This window comes from Pseudophryne corroboree, chromosome 3 (genome assembly GCF_028390025.1).
Source record: "Pseudophryne corroboree isolate aPseCor3 chromosome 3, aPseCor3.hap2, whole genome shotgun sequence".
Lineage (NCBI taxonomy): Eukaryota > Metazoa > Chordata > Amphibia > Anura > Myobatrachidae > Pseudophryne > Pseudophryne corroboree.
Window position 1 is genome coordinate 29,991,189 of NC_086446.1, and position 17,475 is coordinate 30,008,663.

The window sequence follows — 17,475 nt, forward strand, 5'->3', positions numbered from 1 at the left end:
GAACTGTTTTATCCTTGATTTTGTTGTTGACGCATTACTTGGTGTTTTCGCCAGTTTAGACTTTACATTCTGACCAGAGGATGTATCTCTTACATATTTTGTTTGTGAATATATTTTATTTCGGAATTTTTTATTCAGTCATAGAATGCATGTTTTATATTGAGCCCTAGGTGGTGACTCCTTCGACCCACACCCGACTATGGCAGTACTGCCTTTTGGGATTCTGGTTCCCTGGTATACCAGTCTTCCCACAGCGGGTTTTGTATTGTTGTTATTGTTCATTATCCCTACACCTTGTCTTTTTCTATGTCCTCTTTCACCTCTGTTCTCTTTCCCTTTTTTTTCTTCCTTGACCACCCTAGGAGCTAATGTGTGCTGTACTGACCAATGCCTTCCATGACACTACCTGGTAAACTTAAAATATCCTTGATTAATGCCCGGGGCCTTAACGCCCCAGAAAAAAAAGGTCTTCTTTGCTTAGATCCCGGTGGGTTGACAGGGTTGTCGTTGCCTTAATACAAGAGACACACTTTAAAATCTCCGCTGATAGGACCTAATTCAGACCTAATGGCAGCAGCAAAATCTTCCTCTAATGGGCAAAACCGTGCTGCACTGCAGGTGGGGCAGATATAACATGTGCAGAGAGAGTTAGATTTGGGTGTGTTATTTTGTTTCTGTGCAGAGTAAATACTGGCTGTTTTATTTGTACACCCAAATCTAACTCTCTCTCTGCACATGTTACATCTACCCCACCTGCTGTGCACATAGGCCCTCATTCCGAGTTGTTCGCTCGTTCTTTTTCATCGCATCGCAGTGAAAATCCGCTTAGTACGCATGCGCAAAGTTCGCACTGCGACTGCGCCAAGTAACTTTACTATGAAGAAAGTATTTTTACTCACGGCTTTTTCTTCGCTCCGGCGATCGTAATGTGATTGACAGGAAATGGGTGTTACTGGGCGGAAACACGGCGTTTCAGGGGCGTGTGGCTGAAAACGCTACCGTTTCCGGAAAAAACGCAGGAGTGGCCGGAGAAACGGTGGGAGTGCCTGGGCGAACGCTGGGTGTGTTTGTGACGTCAACCAGGAACGACAAGCACTGAACTGATCGCACAGGCAGAGTAAGTCTGGAGCTACTCTGAAACTGCTAAGTAGTTAGTAATCGCAATATTGCGAATACATCGGTCGCAATTTTAAGAAGCTAAGATTCACTCCCAGTAGGCGGCGGCTTAGCGTGTGTAACTCTGCTAAATTCGCCTTGCGACCGATCAACTCGGAATGAGGGCCATAGTTTTGTTCATTGGAGAAAAATGTTGCTGCTGCGATCAGGTCTGAATTAGGCCCATAGTCCTTCCCTTACTGACCGCCACTTCCCCATTGCCTACAATTGTAACACCATGGACAGTAAATCCAAAGGAGTAGTGATATTGTTCTCTAAAAACTTACAGGTCACTGATATTTCTGTACATAAACCCGTCCTTGGCAGGTTACTCCTCGTCAACTGAAAGATCTATACCCAAAACTTGTACCTTTCTTGTGGTATACGAACCTAACCATGACCAGACCTCCTCCTTTCGGTCCCAACTCTAACGCCTTGATTCTCTCCTTACCAGTATTGTAATATTAGGAGGTGACCTGAACTGGATTATGGACCAGTCTCTGATACTTCTACAAACGCCCCAAGATTTTCCAAACAAAAATACCATCAGGTTTGGAGGATTTTTCATGAATTCCAGCTGGCTGACTCCTGGAGGGTCCTTCTACTGACTGGACGAGACTACTTATTCTATTCTAATCCCCACCAAGTATACACAAGAGACAATACCACCAAGGTTCTGAGCCTGATCTATGTGGCCTCCTGAAGTTCAGATTCCTACTATACTGCTCTCCACCGATGCTGAACAGGCATTCAACAGTGTTAATTGGAGCTTTATGAGGTCGGTGCTGGAGCACATCGGGCTGGGTTCTCGGGCATTTCACAAGGATCATGGCTCTTTATGAATAACCTACAGCCCGGGTGCTAGTGAACAGTTCCCTTTCTGACCCCTTCTCCATAGGTAACAGGACGAGGCAGAGTTTCCCTTTGTCCATGCTAATCTTTGTCCTTTGTATTGAGGCTCTGGCTAGAGCTATTCGGGTCAACAACGACATCCTTGGCCTCTCAGTGGGCAATGTGGAATACAAATTAGCTATGTTGCCGATGACTTACTGGCGATAATCACACAGCCTATCACCTCTCTCCCTCACCTTCTGCACAAATTAGATACCTTTGGCAAACTTTCCAACTTCAAGATTAACATGTCCAAATTGGGTGCTGTCAACATATCAGCCCCTCCTTCCACTGTTGACTAAAAGGTTATTTCCCCTTTTCGTGGCAGTCCTCCCATATAACCTATTTAGGTGTTCATGTAGCTTGTGACCTGTCCCAGTTGGTATCTTTGAACTTCCAGCCGCTCCTCCAGACAATACACGCAGATTATGGCAGATGGCATTTTAAACAACTTTCCTGGCTGGGGAAGGTTAATGTTGTTAAGATGAACGCTCTCCCTAAATTGATCTGTATTCTCCAAACATTGCAGATACATGTCCCGATCTCCTGGTTTCGTTCCATACAGCTCCTAATCCAGCAATTAAGAGAACCAGAATTCATCATTCCATCATGACACGGTCTATCAACCGTGGTGGATTTCAATTACCCGAACTAAAAAATAACTACTGTGCTGCTCTCTTAAATAGGATCCTGGGCTGGACTAGGAGTCAGGAAATTAAGCAGTGGGTTGGGCTGGAGGGTGTCTGTATGCAGCAATAACGTGAGATCTTTCCCTGCCCAGGTCTCCTCTTGCTCACTCAACCATCTCTCCCACCCTTTTCCTCCTTGAAGATTCTATGCCGCCGGCCCTCTATATCCTCGTAACTTGGCCCTCTCACATCCTTTTTAGCTAAATCTGCCCCCCCCCCTCTCCTGGCCTGACCTTCCCCCATTTTTATAGGTGGGTGGCTGAAGGGCTCTTTAAAGGTTGGTCAGCTGGTGACGTCCTCAGGGGTGAAGCAATTTTCTGAAATCCGGCCACAGTGGGATATCCTACAAAAAGATTTTTGGAAATTTTTGCAAGTCAGACACTTTCTAACATCAAGTTCTAGACTCCCAAGAACTAACATCTTTTGAGAGACTCTGTTTTGCCTCCTGTTTCCATACAAGTCAGAGAAACCCAGTCCAAAATCTTAATGTGGTGGTACAGACACCCCTCCCTATTGCATTCTATGTATCCCTCGGTCTCGGCTAAAGGATGGAGATGTCTGCATACAGTTGGATCTTTACTACATATATGGTGGGACTGTCCGCTTATTTAAGCCTACTGGAAAGATGTTATTGCAATTTCCCAAGACATACTTACCACCTCTACCCCCACTGATCCAGCTTTCTGTCTGCTGAACCAATCCCCTGTTCCGTTGTCAAACTAGAAGACATTACTGCTACGTCATATGAGAAACGATCTATGTGCGACAATACTCTTTGGAGATCATCTTCCCCACCTACACATTAAGCTTGGTTTTCTAGAATTGATTAATATACGACTATGGAGGAAAGTCTTTTACCATCAATAGACAAACTATCTAAGTTTACAACCATCTGGCTTCCCTGGCTCGGATACGAAACCTTTACTGTCTATAGAGATTATATTTCCACAATGAGTGGATCGACCTAACCTATTAAAAGTAGATTGTCACAACTTCTCTTTATAGTGCTCCCACCTGTTTGGGTCAACTTTCCCCTCCTCTTCTTTTCTGCTCTTTCTAACAACTTCCCCCCCACCCCCCCTCTCTCCATCTGGAATATGTCCCACCTCCAGTTGTTATAATATTGAATTGAACGTGTTGAGTACATGTATGGCTTGATGTCTTCTCGACAACCTTGATACAAGCTGGAGCTTCTGCACTGGGCAGTAATTTAAAGCACTGGCAATGTTATAGCCAGAACTGCCCCCCTTTTATAAAAGGGAGCTGCCAGGGATAGGCTGGATATTCCACAGAGTCCCAGCTATTGGCCACAGAGATTTGGATTCCAACATGGTGGCCCCCCAGCACTGAGGATATACAATGGTGTGTCTATACTCCTACCCGGACTCCCGTTCCCACAGCTCTGGAAGCCGCACAGTCACCGCCGCCAGCCCCCACTGCGACCCCGCACTACCGCCAGCAGCCAGACAGGCAGACCCTGGACTCCGACTCCGGTGGTAGGCTGCCAACTCCTGACAACTATGCAGTGGATTGTATTTCCAATAATAACAGATTATACAAAAAAAACTTTATTTATATGGTTATAAATGGCTCCTATTATATAGTATATAGACAGAAAACATTTCAAACATAACAAGAAAATAGTACAAAAGACACACAGTGCAAAACATTGCAGAACATGGGATACAGGCTGTGACTACATTGCAGCATATACAGTCACCTGAGCTCAAAGGTTCGGTGCTACTGCTGATAGTATAGGTCAGGGAAGGAATAGCACAAAAGGGAAGAGGGCCCTGCTTATTATAGCTTACACTCTATGGCCAGGATGTAATAGGAGCAGAGTTTGTAAATTGTCCGATTTTCCTGAAAAAGTCAGACATTTTGCAAATCCAACCAATGTACCTGAATATATGAAACGCTAGATATTTTCTAGGCTAAAAAAAGAGTGCCCGGTAAAAAGTCGGATCCAGATGTTTTCCCCGGGATAAACATACATCTCAGCCGATGTAATGGTTCAGAGTTTGAAAACATATTCAAAACAGCTCTACAAAGTCGGACATAAACAGAGCTTTTTTTTGTACACAATTACAGCACATTTACAGCAAATAAACATTTAGAAAAAATATTTCTAACCTTAAAAACAAAAACTTTGATCTATTACAATAGTTAATGTACTGTACATGTCATTTTGCACATTTTGCCTTGGAAAATGTTTCTTAGATGCAAAACAATGCAAATAGGACGCACAAGCAGGTCCTGCTGATTAATATGATATGCGGCATGCTTATATTCTGTGTTTAATAGCAACTGTATCTGCATACGGAATGTTATGCTACAGTGTTTTCCAGCAAACCACTGTAACATAATTTAGTATGCCGATACAGCCGCATATCATTTTACTCAGCAGGATCTGCTTGTGCGTCATGAAAAACTTGGGTTTATATAGGGTGTGGGTTGCTTTAATCCTGGGACTTTTGGGTGACAGTGGGTGACTTTCTATCACACTGTGCAACTGTTATACTAATAGATGCTTTCCGGTTGGTCTGTAAAAATCGGACGCTTCCTGGTCTTAAAATCCATCGAGAAGTTGGATCCGATTTGCTTTGGGAGCGTAAAAGACGCACGCCATTACACTGGCCGAGTTCCGTGAAAAAATTGCACATTCTAATGTCTGATTTTGTGCGTATTTTTCCCGGATGCTAAACTCAGCTCCCATTACGTCCTGGCCCATAAGTGGAAGGGCTGATAGACCGGGGTAATACAGGGGAGAAACTGAGTGAGGAGCTTAGAGAGGTGGTTTAGAATAAGCAAGAAAGTGTAAGTAAAGTACTGAGTTTTGAGAGTCTGTGTGACGTATTGGAGAGAGGTGGAGAGAATGAGAGCTCCAGTGGTGAGGACTGAGGAGCAGCACAGGCATAGTCTTGGAGGCTAATAAGTTGAGGAGAGGCACGGGAATTGGCAGAGTATTGTAGGCTGCGGGAGAGTGGTGGAAGATTTAGTTGGAGATGTAGGGATGAGATTAGAAGAATGAGTGACAGCTTTATAGGTGTGAGGAGTTTGAATCGGGTTCTGAAGGGAATGGGTGTAGGGCCTTTAGTAAAGGGGAGGCATGAGAAGTTAGTTTGGATAACATGAGCCGTGCAACAGCATTGAAGATAGATTCAGTGAAGGGAGATGGGAGTTCAGGAGACCACAGACGAGGTTACAGTAGTCCAGCGTACAGGTGAACAGTGAGTGAATGAGGGTCTTTGTTGCCTCTAGGGTGAGAAAGGGTAGGGAAGGTGGAAGTGGCCAGAAAGGGACAGAATTTGGGGATTGAAGGACAGGATGGAACTAAGGATAACTCCTGGATAGTGGACTAGATGGTGAGGTTGTCGATGGATAGAAGGGACGTGAGAGGGCTCCAGATTGTGGAAAAATTATCAGCTCAGTCTTAGACACGTTAAGTTTAAAAAAGTGTTGAGACATCCATGAACATTTGCCCCTCAATATAACAATTGTCTAATTTCATACATTTGTTTCTAGTAGATGGAGAAACAAGCAGGAAAACCTTGGAGGGAGATCTCATTGTGTCTACAAATTTTCAAATCGAAGATAAGAACATCAGACAAGATTCTCCAGGAGAAAACCCCATTGCGCTAAATTTTTATCCAGCGCTATACAGTGCAGATATATCATCTGGTTCCTCTAATCATGAGAAACATTCTCCTGATAATTCAGATCTTGCTCTGCAAAGCACAGCTCCTAAAGGTGAAGCAATATTAACTATTTCTGAATCTGGTAAAACTTATATGCATCAGTCAGTTTTTGTGAGACATAAGAGAACTCGCTCCTCTGAGAAGCCATTTCCATGCTCTGAGTGTGGGAAATGTTTTACACATAATTCCTATCTTGTCGCGCATCAGAGAAGTCACACAGGTGAAAAGCCGTTTACATGTCCTGAGTGTGGCAAATGTTTTGCACATAAATCCCATCTTGTTACACATCAGAGGACACACTCCAGTGAGAAGCCATTTACATGTACTGATTGTGGGAAATGTTTTACACGAAAAGCAAATGTTATTACGCATCAGAGAAGTCACACAGGTGAGAAACCATTTCTATGCTGTGTGTGTGGGAAATGTTTTACGTATAAATCAGTTCTTGTTACACATCAGAGAAGTCACACAGGTGAGAAACCATTTCCATGCTCTGAGTGTGGGAAGTGTTTTACAAGGAAATCAACTCTTGCTGAACATGAGAGAACTCACACAGGTGAGACACCATTTCCATGCCCTGTGTGTGGCAAATGTTTTACATACAAATCACATCTTCTTAGACATCAAATCTTACACAGGAGAAATACTATTTCAGTGAGTTGATATACAGCCTTAACACTAAGGGGGAAATTCAGTTAGCCGCAGTAAATTACCATGGCTAATTGATCCCTGGGGGGCTAATTCAATTAGCCCAGATAGCTGACAGTTTCCGGAAATCTTCACCTGCAAGAGGCAAGAGAAAATAATCCCTGATAAAGGACCCGTTTTTTGCGGCCGTAAACGTGAAAACACATAGATCCATGAATTTCTCCAGGATCCGTGTGTTTGTCATGCTAAAACGGGTCAGCTTTACCGCGAAAAAAACGGGCTGCAATCCGGCAAAATATTATGGTAAAGTCCTGTTTTTTTCGTTGATGCATTTACCGCATGTAATTGAATTCCCCCTTAAATATAGTAAAAGCTGTGTATATTAATGAACATAAATACAGTTACAAAGCGTGTACTCCACGGTATATTAACATCAGTGAGTTTCTGAGAGCTGGTAAAAGCTTTGGGCCTAGATTTACTTATACTAAATGCAAAGTACACCTGGTTTTGAATTGATATTTATCGCCATTTGAAATTTCGGGGTCAGAATCAGAGAATCAGCCGCTAGCACTATCGGTTGCTTCATAAATTATTCCACGGTCACACAGCACAATAGCATGTGATACTGGGCCTTCTTCCGGTTTGCAAGCAAAGCAAAAAATTGCACAGCTGGGCCTAGTGCCTAACCCTCTGCCTGTGCCTAACCTCATCCCCCCCCCCCCCCCCCCGGGCCCTATCCCTAACCTGTACCCCAATAATTACCTTCGGGTATCGACCGTTGGTGTTCCGGTGCTGGTCTCCATGAGTGGTGTCGGGATTCCGACGTCGGTCAAGTGACCACTGGCTGCCGGTATGCCGAACGCATCCCATTTAAACTTCACACACTAATAACTAGGCGGGATAAGGGGAGAACAAGACATGACATAACCCCAAGGGAAAAAAAGGAGGCGTTAAGGCAACTTAGGGGACGCAAGTAAGTTTGAGCAAATAAGAGCTTAAGTACAGGATTTGAAAGACTAGGGGTATATTTACGAAAAAGTTAATTTTGATCGATTTTTGGTCGATGTTCGGTTGATTCACTAACATATTATTTTTGACATTTTTTTTTTAAACATTATGAAAAATCATCTGATAGTAATTGTGCGACTTAGACCCTCAAACACAAAATGGATTAAAAAATCGATCAAAATCAACTTTTAGTAAATGTATCCCCATAATGTCTGATCACACCGGACTCGGCTTTTATTAGACACGAGAATTGGTACTAACACGTGGAATGCGAGCCAAATCCAATATAGAGGCGATATATAGAATCGGACATGGGGGTTATAAAGAAACCAGGCAGTAGACTGAAATGTTTTATAAATGTGTGTTTGAGTAGAGGAATCTAGACTTTCAGTATATTTACCCCACTTGTTATAGAAACGGAGTATTCCTTTATCAACATCTGTCGCGATAGATTTCCTATCACAGCAACTGCAAAAGTTTTCCTTGTACAGATGGAGCCCTCCTCATCTATTCCTTTAAAAGGATTAAGTGAGTCAGGGCAGTCAGACTTAATCCCCTGCTGTATTCTCTCTTTATTGCATTGCATCTGAGAACAATAGATGAAAGGCTTATGCTAATAAGCCTTGGTGCACCTAGGCACAGCAAAGAAGGCTAGATGGGTCGAGTATAGTCGGAGCAGATTCCTTTTGTCCAGTGGATCAGTATTAGTTTTATTGCACCAGTAACAACCACTGTAAGAAAAAGGAATCCTCGGACTCATAATTGCATCTAGATTTTAAATCTTGGGGCCGGATGAAATGACGGGCTGAGTTGGCCGTTGGTGCGGGTTCCGAGCCGAACTCTGATTTTTATTTCTTTTTTATGCGGCAAAACCATGCTATGTACACAATTACCGTATCTTGTATCATATGTTTACATTGTGCGGAAGAGATGTAAGCTTTGTAAATAGTTCTAAAATGGACCTCAAGAGTGGAGTCATAATAGGTCAAGAGAGCCAATCGAAGGTACTTCTAGATTTTAGGGTAGACATTCTGCAAGCATGTTGTGTCACGTCGGTAAGGACTAGGTATAGTATTTTGGTTCTATATTTTAGCGTTTTATGCAAAATAGTAGGAACGGGGTCAGTAAATGCGTGGTCAAGAATAGCTAATGGGATTGAATTCATATAATAGCGGGTCAAAGACCTTGGAGAAGTTGCTTAGTCCTTTACACCGCCATTACTGGAAGGAGAAGTTAGTGAATAAGGGGACATTATAGCTATGTCTAATTGTGTTGGGATAGGTGGAACGTAGCCAATAACTAATATAGCGAAGAAAGATTGCTAAGGAGTATTCCGTAAAGTCTGGAATGCCGAGGCCTCCATTAGAGCGATGCGGTACCAATTTAGTCATAGATATTCTGGGTCTTTTTCCTTGCCATAGGAAGGTAGTCATTAAACGTGTTCATTTCTGTCCAACCCTGTCCTGTAATGTGTATTAGGATTGTATACTGATCTGTGGGCCATCATTATGAAGCCGTACCTCTTGTCATACTCAGGACGCGTTTCCTGTTTCCTCGCAGCCCAGAAAGCCTAGTAACATGCACCTTTTATGGAGCACGAGATGCATCTTCCGTCCAGCGCCACACAAGACCCATATTGTGGGATCTTGGACACCATTACATCGTATTGTCATACTCTGCGTGTGAAGTTGTGAATTTATATAAATCTGTTATAGTTTTCATTCTAGCACCCTGCACCTTTCAAATCCTGTGCAGTTCCTCTCTACTCTGGTGCATCTCAGCACACTCTGGTCTGTATCACAGCACTGAGTAACAGATCAGAGTGTGCTGAGAAGCACCACAGCAAAGATCGACACCCCTGGCAGGAAAGAGGAACTGCACGGATTTTGAAAGGTGCAGGGTGCTAGAATGAACACTATGTTACTGTTGCCCTCTTACTGGGGGCCAAGCTGCAAAAACTGTGTCCCCACGGTGCAAATGCATTTTCCTGATGGTACGGTGCTTAGTTTTGAGAAATGCACCCATTAAATAACCATCAAATAATAACATGCCACAGACAGTAAACGTGTTCCTGGTGTCCTCATAGTCATGTTTTAAGACAGAGGTTGTCCTAAAATAGTAGAAGTGTCCAGAATGGTGTGGATTGTTAAAAGGTCAAAAGGATCAAAATGTCAACGCAAAAGTCGACATCATTTAAAAAAAATGTTTTTATTATTTGGTGTTTTTAAACATAGTTCACCCCATAAAAATTTTAAATACACCCCCTTGTGGGTACGCTTTGCTTTCCACGCTTTGAACAGGTTTCCTAAGGGTAATCGTTTTTGTAAGATGGCTAGTAAATGCAGCAAAAGTTGTAAATACATGAAAAAATCCTAAAGAACATGTGTCGGCCATGTGTGTTGACCTTTCCCATGTTGACCTTTTTGAAAAATCAACGATTTTGGTGGTGTATTGAAAAGAAAGTAATTAACAAAATAAGCTAGTTTGTGATGATTATGTATCTATTTTGGCAAATAAACATGTTTTGTATTGAGTTTTGATTTCCTTAAATTTTTTTATCATCAAAGTATCCACCCTTAGCGACAATCACAGCAATGAAGACGCAGAGAATTCTATAAGTCAACTTGTCTAAAATTTCAGCTCCGATTGCAGGCCACTTATCTTGTAGCATCTCCCAAAAGTGATTTTAGCTTGTGATTTGCACACACATTAAACATACCTGTCCAGATGACCCAAAAGGAGTTCAGTTGGATTGCAATCAGGACTCTGTGGTGGCCAAACCACGTTCTTTTGCACATGTCGTCGTCGTCGTTTTGACTGAGCATACTTTTTGCAAAGACTTGGAGGTAAGTTTTGGGTCATTAGCTTGCTATAGAGTGAAGCCTACAACCAAAAAGGCAGTTGTCAAAAGGGATGTTGTATGGAGTCCATGATTCCTTAGATTTTTAGGAAATCACCAACCACACCACCTCCGAAATATTCCCAGACCATAATGGGACCTCCTCCTTGCTTGACTGTGGGCTCAAAGAACGAATTTGCGCCTCTTGGACCCTAAAAGGTTAAACTTAAAATTGTCTGTGAACGGAACTTCTTCCACTGACTAGTGGTCCAGCTCCTGTGCTTTTTGATATTTCTCTTATGTCCTAGAGGATGCTGGGGTTCCATTTAGTACCATAAAATATAGACGGGGCCCTTGGGAGCCATGGGCACTTTAAGATTTTAATAGTGTGGGCTGGCTCCTCCCTCTATGCCACTCCTACCAGACTCAGTTTAGAAAATGTGCCCGGAGGAGCCGGTCACAGCTAGGGAGCTCCTAGGAGTTTTTCTAGTTTTATTATTTTCTGAGTTACTAGGTTACAGGCAGGCTGCTGGCAACAGCCTACCTGCTTCGTGGGACTTGGGGGGGGGAGTAGGACCCAACTCTAGTAGTTAATGGTTCTCTATCTCCGCTGACAGGACACTGAGCTCCTGAGGGTGCTGATCGCAAGCCCGCGAGGCGACCACTCACGCCCGCAGCACGGCTGCCACCCTCTAACAGAGCCGGAAGAAAAGTGGTGAGTACAGCGCCGGCGGCCCGAAGAGCGGGTCGCTGGCGGGAATGGCGGCACAAGGGTGGGAGCGCAGCTCTGGCTGCGCTCCGGAAGCTCAGCGGCACACTGTATGGCACTGTGAGGGGCGTCCTGGGCCAGCGCAATCACCCTACACTGGTCAGCACTGCTAACAGGGGCTAATCCCGCTGTTAGCGACAAAATACCTCAGGCCAGTATAATACAATTAGTGCGGGAAGATGCGCCATTACAGGGGGCGGGACTTCTCAGAGCGGATGCAGCACTCACCAGCGCCATTTTCTCCCTGCAGATCATCGAATGAGATGCTGGCAGGGAGCGCTGCCCTCCACATACAGTAACACTGTGTTATAGATACAGGGGGAGTGTGATTCGATACTAGCTACCCTGTTAAGGTTAAGCTAGTCAGAGGTTTTTTTATCATAATAAAAGCCTATAAGGGCACGGTGTGGCTGGATTCTTGTAATCTGTGACTCTGAAAGTATTCTGGGGGGTGAATTTTGCTGACATTTTCCTGTGTGTATGTACCATATTTGAGGGACTTTGTCATGTACTGCAGAATGTATATCTTCTCCTGGGGAGTCTATACCATGCTCAAAACTACAAATTCTCAGGCTTCGGTGGCAGATCCCCCTGGGGTGGCCTCCATAATGTGTACTTTAACATACAGTCAGGTCCATAAATATTGGGACATAGACACAAATCTCATATTTTGGGCTCTATACACCACCACAATGGATTTGAAATGAAACAAACAAGATGTGCTTTAACTGCAGACTTTCCGCTTTAATTTGAGGGTATTTACATCCAAATCAGGTGAACGGTGTAGGAATTACAACGGTTTCTATATGTGCCTCCCACTTTTTAAGGGATCAAAAGTAATGAGACAATCAACTCAAAAGCTATTTCATGGACAGGTGTGGGCTATTCCCTCATTATTTTATCATCAATTAAGCAGGTAAAAGGTCTGGAGTATATTCCAGGTGTGACATCTGAAATTGGAATCTGTTGCCGTCGACTCTCGATATGAGATCCAAAGAGCTGCCACTATCAGTGAAGCAAGCTATCATTAGGCTGAAAAATGAAAACAAACCCATCAGAGAGATAGCAAAAACATTAGGTGTGGCCAAATCAACTGTTTAGAACAAATCCGTCCCCGGGAACCTACCGGTAAATCCTTTTCTCGTAGTCCATAGAGGATGCTGGGTGCCCGCCCAGTGCTTCGTTTTCCTGCATTGTTTGGTTAAGTATTGGTTCAGCTGTTGCTGTTCCTATTTCATGCTGGTTAGCATGGTTTCTTCTAGTTCCTGCTGGTTAGTTGCATGCTGATTAACATGGTTTCTTCATGTTGCATGCTGGTTAGCATGGTTTCTCCATGTTGCATGCTGGTCAGCATGGTTTTTCAATTCGGTGTGAGCTGGTGTGAATCTCGCCACTATCTGTGTAGTTCCTTCTCTCAAAGTATGTCCGTCTCCTCGGGCACAGTTTCTAGACTGAGTCTGGTAGGAGGGGCATAGAGGGAAGAGCCAGCCCACACTATTAAACTCTTAAAGTGCCAGTGGCTCCTAGTGGACCCATCTATACCCCATGGTACTAATGTGGACCCCAGCATCCTCTACGGACTACGAGAAAAGGATTTCCTGACAGATGCCTCCAAAGCACAATTTTGGGATCTGTACAGAACTTCATAGCACGTACTATGGGCCTAATTCAGACCTGATCGCAGCAGCAAAATTGTTCTCTAATGAGCAAGACCATGTGCACTGCAGGGGGGGGGGGCAGATAGAACATGTGCAGAGAGTTAGATTTGGGTGGGTTATATTGTTTCTGTGCAGGGTAAATACTGGCTGCTTTATTTTTACACTGTTTGAACACACCCCACCCAAATCTAACTCTCTCTGCACAAAAATTCAGGGACGTGCAGGCAGGGGAGGCAGTGCCTCCTCTGTCATTAAAGGGATTAAAAGAATACAGAGAAGATACTTATGACATGTTCTGTGTCATAAGTATCTTCTTATAGTAACCTAATCTTTTTTAGCATTGAAACAAAGATTTCGGAGGCACCTTGAACGGTGCCTCTCGCTGCTAATTGTAAATGGCCGGCAGCAGGGGGCGTGGCCATGCAGAGGGCTGTAAAAGCCCATTAAAAAAAGCATTGGAAGCGGCACCTATAGAGGTGCCTCAGTGCAGCAGGTGAGCTGAAAGCACGCCCCTGTCACAGTGATTGGGCAGCAGATGCAGCAGCAGCACTGACAGTGACCTGCATGCGGCTGTCACGGTCAGTGCTGCTGTTACAGGAAGAGGAGAGAGTGCCAGCCAGTGTCTTCTGCAGTCAGTGTCAGTGCTGCTGTTACAGGGAGAGAGGAGAGAGTGCCAGCCAGTGTCTTCTGCAGTGTCAGTGCTGCTGTTACAGGGAGAGGAGAGAGTGCCAGTCAGTGTCATCTGCAGTCAGTGTCAGTGCTGCTGTTACAGGGAGAGGAGAGAGTGCCAGCCAGTGTCTTCTGCAGTCAGTGTCAGTGCTGCTGTTACAGGGAGAGAGGAGAGAGTGCCAGCCAGTGTCTTCTGCAGTGTCAGTGCTGCTGTTACAGGGAGAGGAGAGAGTGCCAGTCAGTGTCATCTGCAGTCAGTGTCAGTGCTGCTGTTACAGGGAGAGGAGAGAGTGCCAGCCAGTGTCTTCTGCAGTCAGTGTCAGTGCTGCTGTTACAGGGAGAGAGGAGAGAGTGCCAGCCAGTGTCTTCTGCAGTCAGTGTCAGTGCATGTAAGTGTTTAGTTTACACACACTGTCACACCACTGCTTTATTCTTGTAGTCCACTCACTGTCCAGGTCTTTCAGTAACTTAATAGCGCCACAACCACGACGCTGCTAAGTTAATGAAAGCCCTGAACATTGAATAACAGTTATACATTAATGTCCCCCGCCTTCCCCACTCCAATTCCAACTTGTTTATGTTTATTCATTAAAATTCCCTGTTGAGTGAACACATACAATAGACAAATACTACATTTGCCTGCTCATCACGTTTGGCGGTCGCGGGCGGCGTGGCTTGAGTTGTGCGGCGGAGGCGGGCAGCGGGAGTTATGCAGCGGCGGGTGGCCGCGGCGGGTCTTGTGCGGCGGAGGCGGGCAGTGGGACTTCAGCGGTGGCGGGCGGCGGTACTTATGCGGCGGGTAGCGGAAATCAGCGGGCATTTTGGCTGCAGGTCTGGATCATGGATCCAGTCCCTGCAGCCATTAGGGCATCATAGTTGAGGGCTTTGCCACTTTCAAAAATGGAGCTGTAGTGCAGAGCCATTTTTTAAATCCAAGATGGCCGCCGCGAGCCAATCACGGCTCGCCGCGTCATCGCCCCGCCCAACGGGGCTGGCTTATAGAAGCCAGCACGAGCCCGGAGCAGGCAGTTCGTCGGCGGTGTAGGAGCAGAGAAAAGCTCCAGAAGAGAGAAAAAGTCCTGGTGGGCGGTGGCCATGCAAAAGAGCTTAAAGGCTACCACCCACCAGGTGAAGATGTCAGAAGTCCTGGGTGAGAGCAGCAGCCATGTAAGAGCTTACAGGCTGCTGCTACCCAGGTGAAGACGTCAGAAGTCCTTGGTGAGGGCAGCAGCCATGTAAGAGCTTACAGGCTGCTGCCACCCAGGTGAAGACGGCAAAAGCCCTGGTGGGTGCTGTTCCGCCAGGCGAAGACGTCGGAAGCCCTGGTGGGTCGGTGGCCGGGTAAAAGAGCTATATGGCCGCCGACCCACCAGGCAAAGACGGCGGAAGCCCTGGTGGGCGCTGTCCCGCCAGGTGAAGACGTCGGAAGCCCTGGTGGGTCGGCGGCCAGCTAGGCAAAGACGGCGGAAGCCCTGGTGGCAAAGACGGCGGAAACCCTGGTGGGCGCTCTCCCGCCAGGCGAAGACCTCGAAAGCCCTGGTGGGTCGGAGGCCGGGTAAAAGCTATATGGCCGCCGCCCTGCCAGGCAAAGCTGCAGATAGATAAAACATTTTAAAAAGCCAGTGTTTTTATTTTAATATTTCCATTACAGGGGGACTATAGGTACCAGCGGCCCTTAATGCCTTGCATGCTGGTACTTGTGGTTCTCCAAGTACCAGCATGGGTGGCAGGCTTGCTGGGACTTGTAGTCCCATTGTAAAAGACAATATTGCTTTTAACATAAGCTATCAACCCTGCACCCACTGCCCAGGGGTGTGGGGGATAGCCCCGGGCTTCAGCAAAGGCCTGGGGTACCCTGGAGAGGGGACCCCTGTATTGGGAGGTCCCAACTTCACTAGGAACCTCTGGCCTTTGCTGACTAGTTAGGGGGGCCTGAATGCTTTGGCCACCGGACTCCGTAAAGTGTGTCTCCTGGCTGTGGCATTACCCTCTCTTGCTGGAGGAGCCTGGTGCTGGTTCTAAAAATATGGGGGATCCATACAATTTTTCCCCCCCATATTTTTTTGAATTAGGCTGGCTCCTAGGGCCCGGTGCTGGTCCATTAAATAGGGGGGACCCCTACATATTTTTTTTCCTTTAATTTAGTTTTAACCTGGACAGTGTGCATAGTGAATATATATGTATATTCGGTGTACATAGCAACGGCACTCTCAGGTCATGATCATACAAGTGAACCACTAACGTCCCACTGATGCAACAGTTTTGTTTTATTTCAGCTGTCAGGCTCAAAAATGCCTGCCGATGGTTGAAATAAAAAGTGCCGCTGCTATGTACACCCAATATATCTCATATATATATGTGTATATAAAAATATATATATGTATATGTACAAAAGAAACGGCACTCATCCCTCAAGTACAGCTTGCTCCGGTTTCCCTCTGATAGTATATTAACAGAATTCCACTCGCACAAAACAGCGGCACTCGGAGACGTCCATAGTGAAAACAGTATATATTTATGAACCGAAAACCAACGTTTCGGGGCTCCCTGGCCCCTTTGTCAAGGCGCATAAGAACAATTAAAACATTTACATACCTTTATTTAAAGAAGAAGCCCGCCAGTGTCTTGCGTCCGTCCGTCAGTGCAGCCGCCCGTGAGACCGGAAATGGAACGGGCGGCTGCACTGACGGATGGACGCAAGACACTGTCAGGCTTCTTCTTTATATAAAGGTATGTAATTGTTTTAATTGTTCTTATTCACCTTGACAAAGGAGCCAGAGAGCCCCGAAACGTTGGTTTTCAGTTCATAAATATATACCAGCACTCTCTTTTTTGTTAGACTTGATAGCTGACTTCAAGCTAGTTTGAAAAAATGGAAAACGACATCATAGCAAACCTTAAACAGTTTTCCAAGTTGGACTTTCAGGCAAAGCGGGGACTGATAACTAATGGAAGACCAATGCCTGAGCTTAAGGGCCTACTTCAAATGGCAGGACGGAAGAAAATTACACGGACATTCCAAGTGGAGTGGTGCCAACGAAAAGACTGGTTGTGTGGCTGTGCTACGAGGAATCGCCTGTACTGCTTTCCCTGCCTTCTGTTTACCACCGTCAACAATGTTTGGACTAACACTGGATTTTGTGACTTGAAAAATCTGCCAAGGAGCCTCAGCAAACATGAAAAGTCAGTAATTCACATCGAAAGCCAAATTACTTAAAAAACTTTTGGAATCTTAAGGATAGATCTGGCTTTGAGTGAACAGCGGAGATTAAATATCAGCATGCATAATGCTAAGGTAAAGGAAAACCGGGAGATTTTAAAATCCCTTATTAATGCCACTTGTTTCCTAGCGAAACAGGAGTTAGCATTTCGTGGAAATGATAAGAGTGCAAGCTCTTTTAATCGTGGCAACTATGTGGAGCTAGTATATGCTTTTGCTGAGGAAAATGAG

The 17,475-nt window shown here is 45.1% G+C and overlaps 1 protein-coding gene across 3 annotated transcripts in view; it reads left to right on the plus strand.

Moving 5' to 3' along the window:
• LOC135054595 (oocyte zinc finger protein XlCOF6.1-like) overlaps positions 1-17,475 on the plus strand; it is a 164,661-nt gene that overhangs the window by 15,476 nt on the left and 131,710 nt on the right. The window contains exon 7 of one of the 3 annotated variants that reach the window (XM_063957768.1): positions 6,261-10,622. The exons of 1 other annotated variant lie outside the window; for it this stretch is intronic. In XM_063957768.1, the coding sequence (XP_063813838.1) occupies positions 6,261-7,096 (836 nt within the window). In that variant the 3' untranslated portion in view covers positions 7,097-10,622. Of the gene's footprint in view, positions 1-6,260; positions 10,623-17,475 lie in introns of those variants that run through there. One more of the 3 variants, XM_063957769.1, reaches the window with a different exon arrangement.